The 20,667-nt window shown below is 37.8% G+C and overlaps 1 protein-coding gene across 2 annotated transcripts in view; it reads right to left on the bottom strand.

Annotated features, from left to right (window-relative positions):
* Positions 1 to 18,710, bottom strand: part of LOC110066558 (importin subunit alpha-3-like) — a 72,627-nt gene extending 53,917 nt beyond the window's left edge. Inside the window, exons 1-4 of one of the 2 annotated variants that reach the window (XM_089293984.1) lie at positions 18,526 to 18,555; positions 10,477 to 10,521; positions 9,313 to 9,360; positions 1,352 to 1,429 (exon numbers count right to left, since the gene is read on the bottom strand). In XM_089293984.1, coding sequence (XP_089150110.1) covers positions 1,352 to 1,429; positions 9,313 to 9,315 — 81 coding nt within the window. In that variant the 5' untranslated portion in view covers positions 9,316 to 9,360; positions 10,477 to 10,521; positions 18,526 to 18,555. Of the gene's footprint in view, positions 1 to 1,351; positions 1,430 to 9,312; positions 9,361 to 10,476; positions 10,522 to 18,525 lie in introns of both variants that reach the window. The other variant, XM_089293983.1, reaches the window with a different exon arrangement.
* Positions 18,711 to 20,667: the final 1,957 nt, after the last annotated feature.

Here is a 20,667-nt window from a genome sequence, read left to right as displayed (position 1 = left end):
ACCAACCCCCAATCGGTTGTTTGTTTTCATGCTTGGTATGAACACATTTCTTTCAATTCAGAGCTATCTTTAATCCATTCACTGATGATTTCATGGGAACTTTTCCGGTCAGTTTTCGATTCGACACGGGGTTTGTTTTTACGGCTCAATAGAAGTTAGAAACTCTCGAAGCAGGTTGTTTCCTGCAGACAAGAAAATGCACGTCAAAATTGAAAGATCTCATCTTCTGCTGAAGTTACATGTAAGATCAATTGTTCGATTACCTATAATAATGTCACAAAAATTAAGATATATCAACTGTTAAAGCTGTTAAATAAAAGAAAAATGAATAAGTCAGTGGAAAACCTTTCTGCTTCATTCAACCTAGAATTGTACTAGCCGTGGGAAGCAACGATTCTGATTGGCCAGCCTGTAATTATTGTAAGTCAACAAAAAGAGTCAACACAGTCTTTTTGTCTGGGATCCGTCTAGGTTTTTTACGAAGGCACACGAAGTTTTGTTTGTAGTTTAAACCAAGTTGTTATGTTAAACATGCCTTAATGTAACAGAATTTCACATGACATGAGTAATTTAATGCTGCCATGCAAGTTTCGCAGTTTCATCAAGTTGCACACAAACATAATCGGCGAAAATCACGAAAGTGAACATTATGCAAATTCAAACAATCACTGCTGGCTGTCAATGCAAACAAGAGCTGAAAAGCTGTCTGCTAAACGCAGGCGATATTCAAGTTACATGCACGGTTTCTTGATGTTTTTAAATACGATATTTGGCCAGAAAATCATTTGCAGTACAATCGCAGTAACACTTAGCAATTTGCATACAGCAAGCAAGTTGAAATTTGAGCTCGCTGGAACCAGAAAGAGCTAGAAATATCATTTCACACTCGCAGGCTGTGTTCTCTAGATTTGGTTGATTCGAGCGCGTGTTGTTTTTTCTATGCGACGAATGCAATATAATTGCAATTCAAGACTTCAACTCCAGACTAAAGATTTGGACATTAATATAAAATACATGTACTCTTGCACGAATAAAGGAAGCCGCACGACACACGGTATTGTTTATTTCTATTGTTACGAATTTGAGATATAAATTGCTTTCTCGAAAAATTCTTCAAGTGTCTCAAAACTCGAAACTCGATACTCAAAACTCGAGCCTTGAAACTCCATTCTCGATCCTCGAAAGCATCGAGGATCGAGGATCGAGTTTCGAGTCCAGACTGTCAACTTACATTTGACTGGTACTGTAAATACTTATTGACACTCAAATAAAGTTTACGTATGCGTGTATGTATGTATGTATGTCCTGCAACAACCCTGGAATAGCATTGAGTAGCTGTGGATTAACAAACCTGAAGGTTGTCATCCTTTTCATCCACAATATCCTGTGGGACATTTCTTTTCTTTTGGACACAATCATCTCTTCTAGCCTGATAAAAATAAAAACAAACACAAGCAAACTACTGAGTATAGATGAAACCAAGTGTGGGCCAGATTTGGACACACTATTTGGCGTAGAAGTTTTCGTAGAGTTCTACGCCTATGCGCCTATGGCTCACCCCTAGCCTTCTTTTTTTGCCAGCTTTTTGCGGCATGTTCTTGGCCTATTTTTAATTTTCCCTCGTTTTTTTTCCTAATGCGCGTTTGCGTTGCCTTGGCAACCAATGTATTATTATTGCCAATTTATTCCACAATGTACAAAATGACACATCCGAATGGGTTCTCGACAACTTTCTCACTTTCTTGTATGATTTTTTCCTCGTAATGCTGCCGCATAATGTGCTGCTATTTTTCAGACGATTTAATCCCATTTTGAGGTTTATCTCATCCATTCTTTGAAATTTACAGTTCAATTTACTTATACTTTTTTGGTTAATTTGCTTTTCCTAATATATATTTAGTTAAAACTTAAATTTTTCTTCCCTTATTCTTCCTACTATAATATATCCTTACTGCTATTGTCTCTACATTTTTCTTTTAAATTACTTCTTTACACTAATCTACTGTTTATTAAAATTTTATACCCTTCTACGTCTCTACGCCTCTACGTTTCTTCACCTGTACGCCTCTACGTTTCTACGCCCCTACACCTCTACAATCGTACTCTAAACTATGCGCTTGTAATTTTGTATGCTACGTCTTATAACCTTATTATTTCTTTTTTGGATCTTTACTTTGAGTTTTGGTCACTTTTTTTCTTTCTGCACGTATTTATGTACCAATAGCGAAACCCTTGCCCTGTAATTTTCATTAATCATCTGTCGCAATATACTGTTTTTGGATCTGGGTTTTTTTGATATGTAAGCTACTTGGTTCGCAGGCTGTTACTTACATCTTTTTGGCCTTATCGTATATATCGCACATATCCATTTCCTTTTCCTTTTTAAATCATGTATCTTTCCCAAAAATTTCAATGTTTTCAAATCATAATCTTCTGATCATCTATTACCCATTCTGGCTCTGTATTACACCATTACTGTTCCTGAACTCCCATCACCTCGATTGCTATCAAAGTTTTAAAAGTCGCCAGGGTAGTTTTTAGCCAAAAGGCCCTTATGCATGGTTCACCACTTTTTCTCAGAGCATTCGCTTTTTGAAAGTTTACTTTTAAAATAGACGGAAACTTGTAACATATTTAACGATTGTATTAGAAGGGGATAAAGTCTCACCTTCCAAGTCTTGCTATAACAATCTTGTTACGCAAATCGGTACTTTTTGCTTGATATTTTCGAATACATTAGTTCTTAATCTTAAAAACAGATTTTGTTATTGCAGGTGTCTATTGCTGATTCCACACAATATAAAATGGAAAGCAAGAGAGCATTATAGTATATCAATCGTTAAAAAATTTCATCTTCACACCTATACTCCTCCTCTGGTTTCAAACCCCATTTACACACGCAATTCTCCTGTCCCCACTATAAGCAATTATTTTTACGTTTTGAAATTGCAACTTACGTATCACACGCATGTTAGAGCAATTCATCATCGCTAGCACTCGCAAACGAAATTAACGCCGTAAACGAGGAAGAGCTGTTGTACAGTGAAGACGAGCTGGAGAGTGGCCAACGACCGCCAACCCGCAAACGCCCCTCAGAGATGTACAGCCCTAAAGTCATCAGCAAAAGGACAAGATATGATGACAGCACCATAGCCTTGAAGAAGAAAATCAAAAAATCTGAAGCAGGGCTCGAAAAAAACTTGAATTCCAACTTGCCCTTGGGACAAGTATCTCTCAAATTTTGCTTGCCCATGGCAAGTCTTAGTTTGCCCTTTTAATGATTTAGTTGGCAGATGACTTGCTTGGTCTCTTGCCCATTGGGCAAGTGAGAATGTAAAGTTACTTGCCCAGAAGGAAAATCTACTTGTCTGGGGCAATGGGACAGCTCTTTTTTCGAGCCCTGTGAAGATTCTATCCAGAAGCTCAAGGCGCACACTGGAAAGAAAACATGTCCAAAACCATTACGATACAACGTTTGAGCAAACATCGTGCCGGACGAAGACTTCAAACAGGACATAAACCACATCAGAAAGGACGCCGAACAAAATCTGATTGGTGCATTAACATGTTTCCATTACAGGAAAATAGAACACAACCAGAACAAACTAAGAAAAACAGGGCAGAAAATGAACCTGGCCAAGGCAAGGAAAACTGACAATGAGAAACTTATCAAAAACCGGCCACTTCCGGCCAGAGACAATAAGCCTAAGGCACGTAGTGAGAATGTAATTACATTAGCAAACACGCTGATGCAGAGGATCGAGAAATTTGATGTATTGATGAAAAAGTTTGAAGAAAACCAGAATAAAGACGATAAATCTCATCCCTGTTTTGTTTCTGACAAAATGGCAAAGGGCAGGGAAACAAAAAAGCACAAAGTTAAAAACAAGAAACATCATGACAGAAGAAAAATAACGAAGAGAGATAAAATCAAAAAATCTACAAACAACAACCAGAAATACATTAAAAATCTCTCAAATTACGAAACATCAACTGACCAGATAAATCTAGTATCAAAGGGTTTAAAATTCATTCCTACACCAACCATGGGAGAAACTCGCATTAAGCAACAACTCCTACAAAACTTCAAACAATTTGAAAGGCGAATGCGCCTAAAATACATTTTTCATTGCCAAGAAAGAGCCACATCCCTTCTACATTAAATCACACTGGGAACCACCAGTACAACCATCAGTCGCTCTAGAAAATTACCTAGAGGGAGACAAAACAGAGCTCGCAGAAATTAAATTATCAAAGCCAAAACACAACCTGCCACACAAAGAACGTAAAGCTATCAGAGAGCTTAAAACAAATTCTGAAATAAACATTAAAAAGGCAGACAACGGATCAACAACAGTCATAATGAACAAAAAAGATAAGACTGAAGAGGGTCAGGTACAACTAGACGATAAAAATAAGTACCTGCCCCTAGAAACATCTATGGTTAGAGAAACATTCAACAAAGTTCAAGACCTCATGTCAAACGCCAGACCCACCGCGCATACCAGTGTTTTACACACTTACAAAGATTCACAAACCTACACCTGTAGGAAGACCCATAATATCAGGTTGTGATGGTCCAACAGAATGAGTATCATCATTTGTAGACTACATCCTCCAGCCAATAGCAAAATCACAAAAATCAATAATAAAGTGTATTATCATTTGTCTCACGATGTAGTCACTTGAGATGTAGATCGCGACGTTTCGACTGCTTACTGCTAGTCTTCTTCAGGCGATAAGGTCGACTGATTGCACGATATCATTTATATCACAAAGGTCGGCTGTGATTGGTGCATTTCGATCCTCCTATTGTTCCATTGTTCCGGCGAGTAGCTGTTCCCTCAGTGGTCCGCTGTTGTACCGTTCTCCTGTTGTTGTGTTTCTTGATCGTGGGTATCCATGCTTCAGGAATTTCAATTCCACTATCCCTGTTGATGTTGTTAGGGTGAAGGCTTGGCTGACCACATGACACTTACACCAGTTCAAATCGTGGACCTCTTGAATTTCGTATTAAGATCTACGTACTTCCAGTACAACGGATCGATTTACGAACGAGACGGCACAGCCATGGGGAGCCCTGTATCCGTGGTTATTGCTAATCTCTACATGGAGATATTTGAAGAACAAGCAATAAAGTCCGCACCTTGCAAGCCTAAGATCTGGAAATGCTACGTAGATGATACTTTCACCATCCTGGATCGGGATAGAGTTGACGTCTTCCTGCAACACCTGAACAGTCAACAACCATCAATCCGTTTCACCATGGAGATCAAGAACAACAACAAGATCGTCTTTCTCGACACATCAGTTTACAGAGAACCTGATGGCCACCTTACCACCAGTGTCTACAGGAAACCAACACATACTGATCAGTACCTAGCGTATGATTCACACCACCCTCAGTCAGTAAAGTGCGGTATTGTGAAGTGTCTGTACGACCGGGCTAAACGTCTCGTCACCAAACCATCGGTAATCGCTGGAGAGAAGAAACATCTGTCATCTGTACTTGTTTCTAACGGATATCCCTCCTCTTTTGTACAGAAGATCACAAAGGCACGAACAACCCCAAAAAGAGAGCCTGTCGCGGAATTTAAATCCACCACCGTTTTACCTTATGTCCAAGGAGTTTCGGAGTCTCTCCGCCGCTGCCTAGAACAACAAGGCATTCGCACCGTCTTTAAGTCTGACACGACACTTCGGTCACACTTAGTGCGACCAAAGGACACTGTCAACCCGGCTAAACAAGATGGTGTTGTCTACAGGATTCCCTGTGAGTGCGGCAAAGTCTACATCGGGGAAACAGGGAGATCTATGCAGGAGAGGATCAAAGAACACGACAGGGATATACGACTCGTCCGTACCCAGACCTCCGCCGTTTCTGAACACACCCACGAGACCGGCCACTATCCTATCTGGAATGAGGTCAAGTTTATTGAACGAGATCCTCACTGGTACACACGTAGGGTCAAGGAAGCTATTCACATAAGACTTCACCCTAACAATATCAACAGGGATAGTGGAATTGAAATTCCTGAAGCATGGATACCCACGATCAAGAAACACAACAACAGGAGAACGGTACAACAGCGGACCACTGAGGGAACAGCTACTCGCCGGAACAATGGAACAACAGGAGGATCGAAATACACCAATCACAGCCGACCTTTGTGATATAAATGATATCGTGCAATCAGTCGACCTTATTGCCTGAAGAAGACTAGCAGTAAGCAGTCGAAACGTCGCGATCTACATCTCAAGTGACTACATCGTGAGACAAACGATAATACACTTTATTATTGCATCTACCACGATGAATAACAACCTTTTCCTCGACATCACAAAAATCGTATCTCAAGGATACAAAAGACTTCATCAATTTCGTAGAAAAGGCGAAAGTCCCACACAACGCAATTATGGTATCACTAGACGTTACCAGCCTGTACACCAACATCCCTCAAGAAGAGGGTATCGAAACTGTATGCAAAGCATACGAAACATTCTATCAAGGAGAAACTCCGATACCAACCAATGCGCTAAGGAAAATGCGTAGACTTATACTTCAGGAGAACTCCTTCCAATTTTGTGGAAGAGACTGCCTTCAGACTCATGGCATTGCGATGGGCACTAAAATGGCAGTTGCTTTTGCCAATATCTTTATGTCCACAGTTGAAACCGAAATCATCAACAAGAGCAAAACGAAACAACTCTAGTGAAAAAGATACATTGATGATATATTTTCTTTGTGGGATACAACAAAAGAAGAGATTGATCTCTTTATCTTAGAAGCCAACAGGCATCGTACTACCATTAAATTCACGGTTAATATATCAGAGAAAGATACAAACTTCCTAGACATTACAGTATTTAAAGGTGAAAGATTCTATGAGGAGTCAATCCTAGACATTCGCACACATTTCAAACCTACTGAAACCTTTCAGTACACGTATTTCTCTTCCTGTCACGCCCCTGGTGTGGCGAAGGGCTTCATCAAAGAGGACGCCCTCAGAGTTCTTAGAACTAACTCTTCAAAAGTGCTTTTTGCAGAAAGCATTAATAATTTCAAGGCGCGATTACGTAACAGAGGCTTTCCAAACAATGTAGTTGAAAAGATCCTCGCAGAAGTCAAATTCTTAGAGAGAAAATACGCGCTATGGGAAAAACAGAAGGTGCGAAAAGTCATATTGCCTTTCGTCAGAAAATACAAACCATTAGTGCAAAATCTCAAAAAGATTTTAATGAGCAAATGGCATATCATTGAGAAACAACCCCTGCTTCGAGAGATTTTTTGAGAACCACCCATAATCTCTTACATAAGAGGCAGATCTCTAAAAGATATACTCGTTAAAGCAAAAATATTAAGGTCAAACTAATTATACAACATCACGAAACCCACAGGAGTCATGTCAGGCCTGTCACACTTTTAACAACAACAGCCTTAAAAAAAAACAAGAAAAAAAAGTGCATACTCATACAAAGGCAAAAACAAAACAAAACAAAACAAAAACAAACAAAAAAAGAAAGAAAAGAAAAGAAAAAAAGGCAAGCAAACAACCTGTGTGTAATGGTAAACCCTTTAGATATGAGGGCATTACTTGTGCATGTAGCCAATATGGAAAATGGAAAATGGTAACAAACAAGTAAATGCTAAAAAAAATGAACAGTTTTAAGCATAAGCGTCTCATCTATAAAGATTTTCTGCATGTAATGGCAGCTAAATAAAGCGATAATGTAACTCTGAAATCAAGGGATGAATTTCCACTGTAGCATAATGTATGGTACCACAATAATGAGGTGAACAAGCATCCCTCAAACTGAATAGAAAATAAAGGATGTTATGGAAATATCGCCTATGGGAAAAAAAAAAAAGATTTGATAGAATTTCGACCCAATGTCTGTCCCTGCAGTTAATAAACTTGTTTGAGGGGAGTTTTACAGTGTAAGTAAACTTTTGAGAGAAGGTTCATTCAAACTCTACGTAGAGCCTTACACACGTAGAGCAGTACAGCCATAGAGGCATAGCGAGGTAAATGCGTAAAAGTGGGTACAACTTTATGCATGGAACATAAATGCTTCAGCTGCACCTACAAGAACAATGGGATAAATGTAGCAGTAAAAACAAAACAAATACATTACCTGTTTCTACGACTCTACAGCTGTACCAGGTAGAACTGTAGAGGTTATAAATTACAGATATATAACAGTAAAATATCGTGGAAAATGATATAGCTTGCATCTAATTAAGTACTCGAAAGAAAAATGGGCAATATAACTCCGCATTTCAAAAAACAATAAATGAACAGTTGTTGTAATTATACATGTAGCTTAGATAAATAAAATATTACATTTTCGCTCTATATCTCTAATAAGCAATATAAAGCTATAAGGATCTACCACTCTATGACTCTACGACTCTACGGCCTTACATGAGACTGTTAACTTTTGAAACTTGCATATATAGTCAATATTAATAAAACTTAAGCATACAGAGGTAAAACGCTACAAAAACTTCTACAGACAATTCAGTGTCCAAATTTGTGCCAGGTATAGATAAAACTCGAAATTTGTCCGAACCAGATGCGAAATAAAAAAGCTAATAGGCAAGTAGAATATTCATGTACAAATGATATAAAACTAGTGAAACAATCTCAGATGTTGCAATGTGTTGGCTCAAGCACAGTAGTTACACAGGTCCTCACCTCTGCCCGGTTCATTCTCAGTTTGTATTTATCTTGGTACCTAGGGCTTTTCCCCTTACAGAATATGAACAGTCAGAAACCTTGATAAGACAAAATCTTAGCAGTGCGTATGTTTCATGTGTGATTTTCATTTGATGTCCAAAAATAATTTACAATTATTGTTTGTTAAGACAGATGTTAATTTTACTTTGCTGTTTTGCGTTTCAAATCCAATGATACGTTGAAGTAGCAAGGCAAAATTAATTGACCTGCAAGTTGCCAGAACCACCTTTCACAGGAATCTTACATTAGGCATACAAAAAATCCTTAGTTACACAGGAATCCTATATTAATAATAATAATAATAATAATAATAATAATAATAATAATAACAACAATAATAATATTTAACATTTCTATAGCGCAAATTAACATATAAATATGATCAAATGCACTTTATAATAACATTTATTATATGGCTGTGTCTCACAAGGACTGGGAACTACCGAATTCACAAATTTGATTGGCTGAAATCGATATTGACCGCAGTCTAGATTTTCCCATCTAGACCGGCATCTAGACCGGTTTCATTTTGCGTTGAAAAAGTAGCAAACTAAAATACAAAAATGTTCACCATTTTCTTTTACTTTCTTCTCAATCATTTATGGAAGTGCCAAAAAGCCTGATGACAAAAAAAAAAGTAAAGAGCATGAGCAAATTTCGGCAGGTTTAAGTTACTTATCATCGCCGTTCGCAAGCGAAATGTCAGCAAACCAGTTACATTAAACGAATTAAAGTTTTCTTCTTTGCCATATAATAAACATCTTATTAACCGAGCTAAGTCGATCTGTATGGGAGAATCTTGACCTCGGTCGTGTGTACAGACCTCACTGCGTTTGGTCTGTACTCACGACCTCGGTCAAGATTCTCCCATACAGACCTCCAGCTCGGTTAATAAGAGCTAAATACAGTCCTAAAAAGGCAGGAGAAGAATCCTTATACAGAAATCTTACAATTATAGAAATTTATGCAAAGAATCCTTTCACAGGAATCTTACCTAAGGCATACAAAGAAGCCTAACACTGGAAACTTACATTAGGCAGGCGAAGAATCCTTACACAGGAATCTTACATTAAGAATGTGAAAAATCCTTACATAGAAATGCAGCAAAGACCCATCCTTTTCCCAATGTCCAAATGACTTTGGCCAAGTCGACAGGAGGCAAAAAGGAAGGGGGAAAAGACAGGCAACCAAAATGTTCTTTTACAATAACTAAAGAAATTCTCATTGTCAATAAGCCAACAGACACATGAATTTATAATTTACACAATGTGTCAATGAGCGAGAGTGAACAATTTGACAATTTGTTATCATAAAAAACAAATTGACATCAGTTTTTCACGTGTCTGTCCTGTTTTTGACAATGAATTTTGTCATAACATTGTCAACGTAGCTGTGGATCCACGAGGGGGATAGCTGAATGGATCCACAGACTCGTGGATACATAACTACTTTGACAATGTTATGAAGAAATTCATGATCAATAACAGGATAGACACACCAAAAACTGACGTCAATTCGCTATATACATGTGGTAATCATTTACCAGTGAAGGTCGCCAGAAGGTGAATTCAAAGAAAATTCAGGTTGGAGCCCTGGAAGAACTACATGTATGAAGATCTTTTTCTTCCTAAATCTCTTATTAACATTGCTTTGATGTGATTATCAAGATCACTGCACATACTATTAGACAAAATACCGTGTTTGTACAGTATATTTTTGTTACAGTCTTACAAACCTTTCTTAGCTCTACTGTGACTTCATTTCTTCTTTGCCTCAGCGCCTGAATGCAAATACAAAGTAAAGGAATATTTTATTAAAAAAAGTCAAACATGTGTTAAGCAGACAGTGAAACCATTTTTAGGTGCACACTAGACAAGGCTCCCAAAATTTAATGGCCTTATTTATAAGTACTGTAAATTATACCCCTCTATTAAGAGAATGTGAGTGCCTAAAAAGTGGTTGATATGTTCATTTCCTTGTGCATAAAACACATAGTAAATGGACACTTATTCCTATAGAGTAGATTTTAAAACTCATTATATGTAAATAATGGTATACTGATCATTAATTATAAACAAAAACTGATAGAAAACTATAACCAATAAGAAAACCAATTATTAATATACTTGATGCATAATCGATTCTAGTAGAATTACTGCAGCTGCAATTTGATTGACTGAGCTACTCATACACCATCGACCATCAGTGTGCAATGTCAGGAGGTCACCTAAAAAATGGCAGCATTTTCTTGTTTCTCCGATCTTTCGACAAAGATTTAGAAATATCCTTGGATCATTCAATTCCCAACAACACTCAGGAAAGGAAATTGACCGTAATGCAAATACGAAACCCCAAAATCTTTCAATGAACTGGTGAGCGGGTGTAAACTGCTACAAGTTTCAAACAATAATCCAATCCTTGCACGATTTTGCTTGAGCATGAACCCAAATACTACCTAATTACAATTACAGAGAAAGGATTTAAAATTGATATTTGAAAGACATTTAGTCAGAATTCTACTAAAATAATTAGATTATTTGAAATCAATTTCTATGAAGAGAATGTGATAGTTGATTTGGCCTCTGGCCTCATCAACTATCACCTCATAGAAATTAAAACTAAAATACATGTAATTGTTATACAGAAAAAAAAAAGTATTGGTGACAAATAAGAACATTAAGTCCATTAAGTTGCCTTGCACATGCTATGCTACCCCGAACAAACAGTGTTAAATTGACGTGACTTCTCTTAACAAATTTGGTATTTTGTTTGTGTTTAATTAATAAAATTCTTACTTGATTAATTTCACACAACTGCACTACAATTGTGACTGAATGTAATTTAGGCTAAGTTAGACACAAAACAAGATTGCTGGCCAGCAGTCTCCCTCAGGGTGGGTATGGGGTAGCCAGTGGATTTGTGCAGGGGCACCTGGATTTTACAGCTTGGCTTCAGATGTCATATCATTCCACATGTTTTTCACTGCTGGACAGATCTCGCTAAGCTTTATTTCCAGCCCACCCATCCCCCTTTGGCTTCATGGTACATTGTAAATATGTGGTAAGTATCCTGTGTTTCCACTGTTTTTTCAGTGTGACGGTGCCTTGGTAGTTGCCACTCACAGGGTTGTCAGGGATACCCTGCACTTGGTTTAGTTTGCTCCTGGGCTCCACCATCCTTTCAGGCACCATTCCCCAAGCTCATCGATTGTTGACGCGTTTAATCTAATGTTTCACTTCAACACCACTACTGTGACCAATACCACTAGCAAAGCATTCAGATATGTTTGTCTTGAAAAAGACCTTACAAGGGCTATTGGAATGCAAATAGAAAACTGGGGGTAGCCATACATTTTTCTGACATATTTAGGCTTGAATCTCACAGAAAAAAGGTAGCACTGTTGCTAAAAAACAAATACATCTAGCTCTTCATAGATTTCCTTAGAATTTCCTTTAAACTACATACACAACAGTCATCTCAAATGTCACATCAACTTGTAAACAAGCCACATCAGCGGCACTATTCAGACTACATGTTAATCCATACATTTTGCAGTGGTGTTGTGAAAGATCCCCCATTTAGTCTGAATTACATTTGTCTGAAAAAATACTAAAATCTGAGGTCTTATGTTGTTACTCGTTGTTTGTTATCTGCAAGTGTTGTGAAATTAATTTTCAGTCGTGATTTGACTGATCAAAATATTATGCAAATTGGATACACTGCCCAAATTTTCGTTTATCTGAATGCAATCGCTTTCAAAAACTTTAAAACCTCTAAAACATAACCAAATGTTTTTCTAGTCTGTATGATCAAAAATCAGTCTTATAGCTCTTTAAAGTTTATTTTGTCTCTGTGGTTCAACATAGTTTGAATTAGTTTCCATACCACAGACTTGTTTTTGTGAAAAGTGTAAATGTACAAATTAGTCAAATTGTCCATCAGTTTGAATTTTTTAAAAATTTAGAGGATATGTATGGAAAATGTTGTTGGAGAACAAGGTCTTGCTCTCCAACAACTTTTTTCATACAAATCTTCTTATTCTTTTAAAACTTCAGACTGTCATAAAATCTCACCGTTTAATGATGGGGGCCTCAAACTTGGCCACAGTGTTTCAGCCAGAAAATTTTACTTGAGGGCCAAAGTGGCCCCTGAAGATCTTTTTTAGGGGCCAATTTTTTTAGGAAAGGGGCCTATAAATTAAAAGCTACAGAAGGAGAAAATGCATTAGGGTACCAAGGAAAATAAAGCAGTTTATTAGGATCTATGATAAAATTTAATAGTAAGTGCTCTTTGAAGTGTTTCTACACAATAAAGTTGCTAGTATGAAGGATCTTTGCATTACAAGAGAACAATACTTAGGCATACATGACGTAGTCAATGATCAAGGGTTTGCAATGCATTATAGGACAATTTTGAACATGGTCAGTTTTCTGACGTGAGAGAATCAACACACCAAAGCAAAAGGACGGATTGACTTCTTTTCTTATGTTGAATGTTTTAGAAGCAAAGATCTTTCAATATGATTTTCTAGAAGGACATAATGTGTGACGAAACAACCGTTATTTATCGTCAACACAGAGAAATGTAGTCGCCATTATCCCGTATTATGGCGACTAAACCAGAATTTGGTTGCCAAGGATGAAATGTTAGTTGCATTGGCGACCGTATCAATCACAATTTCGAGTCCTGGGATGGCTTTTAAAATATTATGCCTGTGTTAAGCCTGCAGTCTTGTAAAAGGAAAGGGCCAAATTGGCCCTTTTTTCATTTTTCTGGGGGCCATCTGTGATTGCAACGTGGGATTCCCGCAATGGCGCGCTCAGGCCGAAACACTGTTGGCCATATTGATATTTTCGACATGCTTTTTCCATTTCTGGCATTCGTTAAGTTATAGTGCATAATTTTATGGCTCAGCTGCAAAGGGACTATTATATCCAAAAAGATAGTTAATTATGTACTGGTAGATACTTGACTGAAGCAGCAAGGAACCTTAAATGCGTGAGAAATAATTTAGTTTCAGCCTGAGAGCACAAGATTGAATTCATTTACACGAGTCTCACTCTCGATGCGTCAGACTTCTGTGAGCAGTTCCGAATAGAAAGTGCAAAGTCAGCAAGCTTCACTTAACTATAAATACTGGATTAGGTGAATGCCATAAAGATCGTGTTCATGAAAAATAGTGACTTGGCTATAAGCCTTCTCCAAAAGTATATTTCTGCTATCCAAATGTGGGCTGTGACTAAAAGTGGGACTGGGACTCGGGGACTGGGACACGGGGACGCGGGGACGCAGGGACGTGGGGACGCAGGGACGCGGAGACGCAGGGACGCGGAGATGCGGGGACGCGGAGACGCGGGGACGCGGGGACTCAGGGACGTGGGGATGCGGGACGGGAGGACATCGGGACTCGGGGACTCGGGGACTCAAGGACGTGGAACGTAGGACTCGTTTTTCAGGGAAATCTATAAGACCAGTTTTTTTGCTGCGGTAAAAGACAAATTTGCAAAAAATAAAAAAACCTGCCTTTACAAACCCTACTTTGTTTGTGTTTAAAATTCGTATCCCGCAGGATGCAATATGCTGTAAAAATTTTGGACGATTTCACCAAAGGAAATTCAAGAAAGTTACAAATAAAGTCATAAAAGAGTAAAAAACAAATTTGTTTGGGCATTTATAAGTCAAGACTAAAACCCATAATTTTAATTGAGATAATAGTAAGACACTATTTAATCATTGCTTATTACATGTAATAAGTTTGAGAGGACCAGGGTTCTCCCGAAAATTTGAAGTAGAGGGAGAATAACTTTGAGTAGGTGGCGGACAATGCTGATAAAAAGACGTTGAGTGGTTTTATCAGAGCCACGTGGAGGAGGGGGGACAGACCGCCACCTTCTATTGCGGGGTCCGGGAGCCTCCCCGGAAAAATTATGAAATTGTACATGTAAAATGTACATGTAAAGAATCTTTCTCAAAACTCCAATTGTCAATTATTTTGATTTCTTTCCAAAAACGTTTTTCCGAAATTTGAGCTGCCAAACTTGGGGTGTGGCTGATCTACAAGTATGGCTTATCCACCTGTGTTTACGGTAACTTAACAAGTTAGCATTAAACCAAAAGAGAGGAGGTTACATCGCTTTTCTCTAGGGGTCACTCTCCCAGACATGCCCAAAGAATTAATTCCCTTCCGCAAAACGAAATCAGCTCAGCTAAAAATTGAAGCAAATCGTCTTGATTTTCTGGTTTTTGCCTAGAGGCCACACTTTTCACCCCAGACCATGCGACCCAAAAAGGATTGACCAAGACAAAATATCAAGGCATAGGAATTAGGCCAATATATATCTTGATTTTCTGGAGTAATCATGCAACCAAGTTTCCAACAAACCTGTCAAAAAGTTCAATGAATCAACAGCCTTAAGTGTTTGTTTGCCTTCAACTCAGTTAAACCCTTCACTGCCAGCCCCCATGTTAACCCCTGTGCCAGACACATCTTCAGACCTGTGCCGGACACATCTTCAGACTCGCCACTTTCATCTTCACTCGCCAACTCATACGATTCAACTTTGTTTTGATCGCTTTCAAAATCTTCATCGCCAGAATCATTCTGAATCCTTTCTAGAGCTTCCTGGGCATTATAATTTTGCTCCCTCACCAACATATTTTTCAACATTCCCAAGCTTGTCTCACATCTTCTCAGCACATGACAGAAACAAGATGGCGGAAAGTTACTGGCAAAACCAAGAACATTCTTCTGAGAGACTGGTAACTAATTGTGACCAATCTTCCAAGTAACGAAGATCCCATAGGCCAAAGGTTTTTGCATTTGGTGTGCCAAAGATTTGACTTTAGCCTTCCAAATCATGTGTAGCATGTGAAGTGTAAGACACATGACGTTCTCAGTACCTCATACACAGTCAGGCAGTGAAGGGGTTAATGACCACAAAAGGAGTGGTTCCCCTAAGGGCAATCAGAGCTTAAGTAACTGCCCCTTGAAAACACTCACAACAGGACGCACTACAATTTTTGACAACAACACACTTCAAATAACAACTTGGCATCTTTCTCTCTACAAAAAATGTAAGTTACTACAAAAGTCGCAATACAAAGGTCAGATACAGTGCAGCTCAGATATAAGCGAACTACACATACGCGTATCATGCGAACGTATTTTGCATATATGTATATGTCAATATGCACACATATACGCATATATACGTGCACATATGCGCATATATACACGCGCATGTCTCTTTGTTATGCAATCCCATAAGTTTCTTTATGTGAAGCATTGTTAGTCAAACAAAGGACATTATATTTCTTGGGAATGAAAATGGCGTCAAAGCAAAATTTGCATATTGTTTAAACGTCATGCCAATCAATAAAAGCTATCATATTTTGATCACTTCACAAATTCACCGACAAACTACTGTTTATAACACTTGCTTGATCTTAAGCTACTAAAATTGGGAAGAAATTGAAACAGTCGCTTGAACTCCCTATTTTAACACGTGAACTTTATGTTCTTACAAGTAAAGATCTGTGTTTTGGCACATGTCGGCAAGTCGTCTGCGAAATGTTTATTGTCTGAATTAGCGTTCTGAAGATCGTAGTCGAAAAAATTTTATCTCCGGTTATATTTGACACAGATTATGCATTCAAATGGTAAGATACTCTATCCTTGACGAAAAAATTGTCTATCAAAGTTTCTATGGTGCACCGCTCACGTTTAGTTATTTTTTCTTCAAGGAAAAGTTTTGTGTTTCGGCACGCGTCCGCAAGTCATTTGCGAAGTGTTTATTGTCTGAAGATCCTCGTTGAAAAAATGATATCTCTGGTTTTATTTGACACAAATCGTTCATTCAAACGGTAAAATGCTCTTCCTTTTATCAAAGGATTGTTTATCAAAGTTTCTATGGCACGCCGCTCACGTTTAGTTATTTTTTTCTTCAATGAAAAGCTCTGTGTTTAGCCATGCATTGGCAAGTCACTTGCGAGATGTTTATTGTTTGAAGCTTTCCAAAGACCTTGTCGAAAAAATGATATCTCCAGTTATATTTGACACAAACTGTTCGTTCAAACAGTAAAATGCTCTTTCTTTAGCAAAAATAATTGTTTGCCAAAGTTCCTATGGCGCGCTGCTCACGTTTAGTTATTTTTTTCTTCAGGGAAAAGTTCTGTGTTTCGGCATGCGTCGGCAAGTCGATTGTGAGATGTTTATTGTCTGAAGCGTTCTGAAGACGTTGTCGAAAAAAGGATATCTCCGGTTACATTTGACACAAATCATTCATTCAAACGGTAAAATACTCTTTCTTTAGCCAAAGAATTGTTTATCAAAGTTTCTATCGCACGCTGCTCATGTTTAGTTATTCTTTCCTCAAGTAAAAGTTCTGTGTTTCGGCATGCGTTGCCAAGTCACTTGCGAGATGTTTATTGTTTGAAGCGTTCAAACCTTGTCGAGAAAATGATATCTCCAGTATCTGACACAAACCGTTCATTCAAATAGTAAAATACTCTTTCCCTGACGAAAAAATTGTTTATCGAAGTTTCCATGGTGTGCCACTCACATTTTGTTATTTTTAATTTTCTTCAAGGAAACGTTAAGTGTTTCGGCACACATTTCCAAGTTGCTTTCTTGAACCATGTTGACTTTGTGTCAAGAAAAATGTTATCTTTCGGTTGTGATGTTTGCTCCATGACGATGGGATTGTTGGAGCGTGTATCCCCAGTTCTATTTGACAAAAAAAAAAACAGTAAATTTTTGATTTAACGGCAAAATACTCTCTCTTTTAATTGATATTCAGTCAGTTTATTTTCAGTCAAGTGCCCAATTGCAAAATGTTAGTTTCAGCTAACATTTTGCTTAGTCTGTAGGCATACACGCGTATACTGTATACGCGTATTCAAAATAAAGAAAACTCTTTCTCGCTCTGTGGCCAGCTGTCAAGCCATTGAAAACAACAATGACCTGATAAGAAAAGAAAGACAATATGGTTAGCTCATACATACTAATCTGATATACGTATATTTGTTGTATACACGTATGTGCATATATGCATACACATGTACGCGTATTGGGCTGACGCGAATTACGCGTATATTTTGGTTTGGATATATCTGAGCTGCACTGTAGGTTTACAACCAACTCTGACTTTCATTCAGTGATATTTCTTGTCACTTCATATCCAAATGAATGAAATTTTATTGCAAAAGCTTTGATTTTGCTCATATAGATACACAATTAGAAATAACGCACCACATAATATAGTAAACTTGCATCTGATCCAAATTAGGCAAATGATCATGATAGGTAGTGCAACACCCCCGTCACAATGAACCAAACTTCATATTCCTCAAAAGCCTTGTAAACACCTCTGCCAGCCCTGTCAGTCACCTCTGCCAACCCTGTCAGCTCACCAAATTTTACATAGTATCACGACAACACCCTTGCACTGTGGCCTTATTTAGTAATACTAACGATCAATTTTCGTGCAAGCTTACTCTTGAAAAGCTTTCAAGAACGCAGGTAAGCAAGTCTTAAATACAACTGCACCACTATGTGCATAACGCGCAATTTCTGCATTGACAACGAAACGTTCTTTAATATTATTCAACTTAAATGCCATCATTTGACACTATCACCTTTCCAATAAAACAAGAAAACAATTTTAAAGTAACGTGGTTCAAGATGTAGGACTGAACACATGCTGCACAAATGCAGTTGCATACCACAAGGCCAATTCAAATAACCCCGCCACTTCAGTTTCACTATTATTTAAATTCTACCCACCGATTGATCTTTGTCTTTGTTCTTGTAAAACCTCTGTCTCGAATCTGCGGATTTTGTAGACATTTCAGTTAGCTGTACAATCTTGACGTGAAGTTCCTAGTCACCGGTAACGAAAATCCGCCATATAAAAAAATCTGCTTCAACTGTCAGGAAATGCGCATAATCACGCCTCACGAAGACTGACCGGATTATACGCGGGCTCTTACTCACCGTGTCTCACCAATGAATAGCAATTTCTTCAGGATGCTCTTCGGAAAATTTGAATTAAACCCCTAAGGAAGACCAGTCTGGGGGTGGCTTGAGCTTTATGGTGGCTTAATACAGTTTTGATGGATTATAACAACCCAACTTCTAACTCTTTTGAGAAATGGTTCATGATGTTTTTCCTTTCTCTATTTACTCTCTATTTTTTTCCTCTGACTGTCTATGTCTTTTACAATTCTATGTGAAACTAGGCTCACAAAATGGCTGGAAATCGAGCGTAATGTAAAACTTGAACAATTTAAACGTCAACAAATGACCAAAATAAACGACCTAGTATCTAAGAAGAGACTGGGCCATAGGTTAAACGACGTTTTTCTCATAATCTACCCGGATGAACCCACCTCAAGATTTCAGGAATGAGAAATTGGCTCTGTTTAAACATTCATGCAATTTTTAAAAAAAATCTGAGACAGATTTTTCGCAAACTAAGGAAATGTGAAATTTTGCTTGTTTCACAGATAGCTCAAAATCTGTCTTACAGATTTTTAAAATTTTGGCTCCAAATGCGTTTCAACCCCACTAATCAACTGTGCAAAATTCATCATGGGTTGAGCGGCAGGCTCTCGAGCAATCTTTAATCAAAGACAGGCTTTTACAACCTTACGCGAATATGGGACTGTGCATGCCTTTTATTTAAGTGCGCGCTCATGTAACGCCATGTCTCGCGTGCGAGAATTAACAAATAGACATCACTTTTTTATGCGGCTGTCCTCTTATTGATGATAAATTGCGTCATAACATTGTCAAAGTGGCTGTGGAACCACGAGCCGTGGGCGAGTCAGTTCCGCAGTAAACTTTGACAATGTTACGACGAAATAATAATAATAATAATAATAATAATAATAATAATAATAATAATAATAATGATAATAATAATAATAAAGATCTTTCAACAGGGAGCCCACTTCACATACATGTGGTTTTCAGTGGGGCCCTGCAAAAATAAAATTGCAAAAGCTAAAGAAATAGTAGATTAAAAATAATAATAACATTTAACCATTGTGCTAATAGAAATATAGAAAACAGTAAAAAAAAATGATAATTAAAAATTAAGAAATACCTCTAATTCGACTTTTAAAATTAAAAATACAGATACTGTCCCTAACTTCATCGGGTAAAGTGTTCCATTCATTAACGGCATTGTAAATAAAACGCTTTTGTCCCCAGGAGCGACGGGATTGAGGCTTACAAATGTTGTCTTTACTTCTCGTATTATATCCATGAATATCTTTAAAACTACAAAAATTAAAATCCCAGTCAATTAAACCATTTAAGGCCTTAAAAATTAAAATCATGTGATGAAAACTTCTTCTTCTCTTCATGTTCTCCCAGTCGAGCTGTACGAGTGCCTCTGTAGCAGATGAATGCACTGGCTTGTCAAGAACAATCCTCGCAGCTGTGTTTTGCAGTACTTGGATTTTATTAAGAGGACAGACGCATAAAAAACTGACGTCAATTTGTTTTTTACAGTAGGAAGACCCCAAAATGGTCAAATGCTGGGAATAAATGAAGTAAATGAGGGGAAAAGACGCAAACAAAAATAAGTGCACTTTATTCAAAATGACGCGGACGTATTGTCAATAGCTTTTCTCGCTTTTTGATTGGCTAAAAAGTCCATAAAATCTTATTGGTTAAAAAGTTGACAGTTTGACAGCTGAAAGTTGAACTTGAAAGCTTGCATAAATTAAAATTTTATCCGTCTGTACTCTTATTGATGATAAAAATGAGCCCATCAGCGCGCGAGAAATTAGACAGCCATTGTAAAGCTACTAATCGATAGGTTTTCTTCATTTCCATCAGAAGGAAAATGGTGCTACTCGTGAGAGTCCGCTCGCCGACCACGTGATCTAAAAAAATGAGAAACGGAGGCTCTGGGAA

Source organism: Orbicella faveolata, unplaced genomic scaffold (genome assembly GCF_042242905.1).
Source record: "Orbicella faveolata isolate gen_17 unplaced genomic scaffold, um_ofav_v1 contig_25, whole genome shotgun sequence".
Classification (NCBI taxonomy): domain Eukaryota; kingdom Metazoa; phylum Cnidaria; class Anthozoa; order Scleractinia; family Merulinidae; genus Orbicella; species Orbicella faveolata.
Note: the sequence above shows the minus strand (reverse complement) of the source record. Positions and strands in the feature narration are given on the sequence as shown.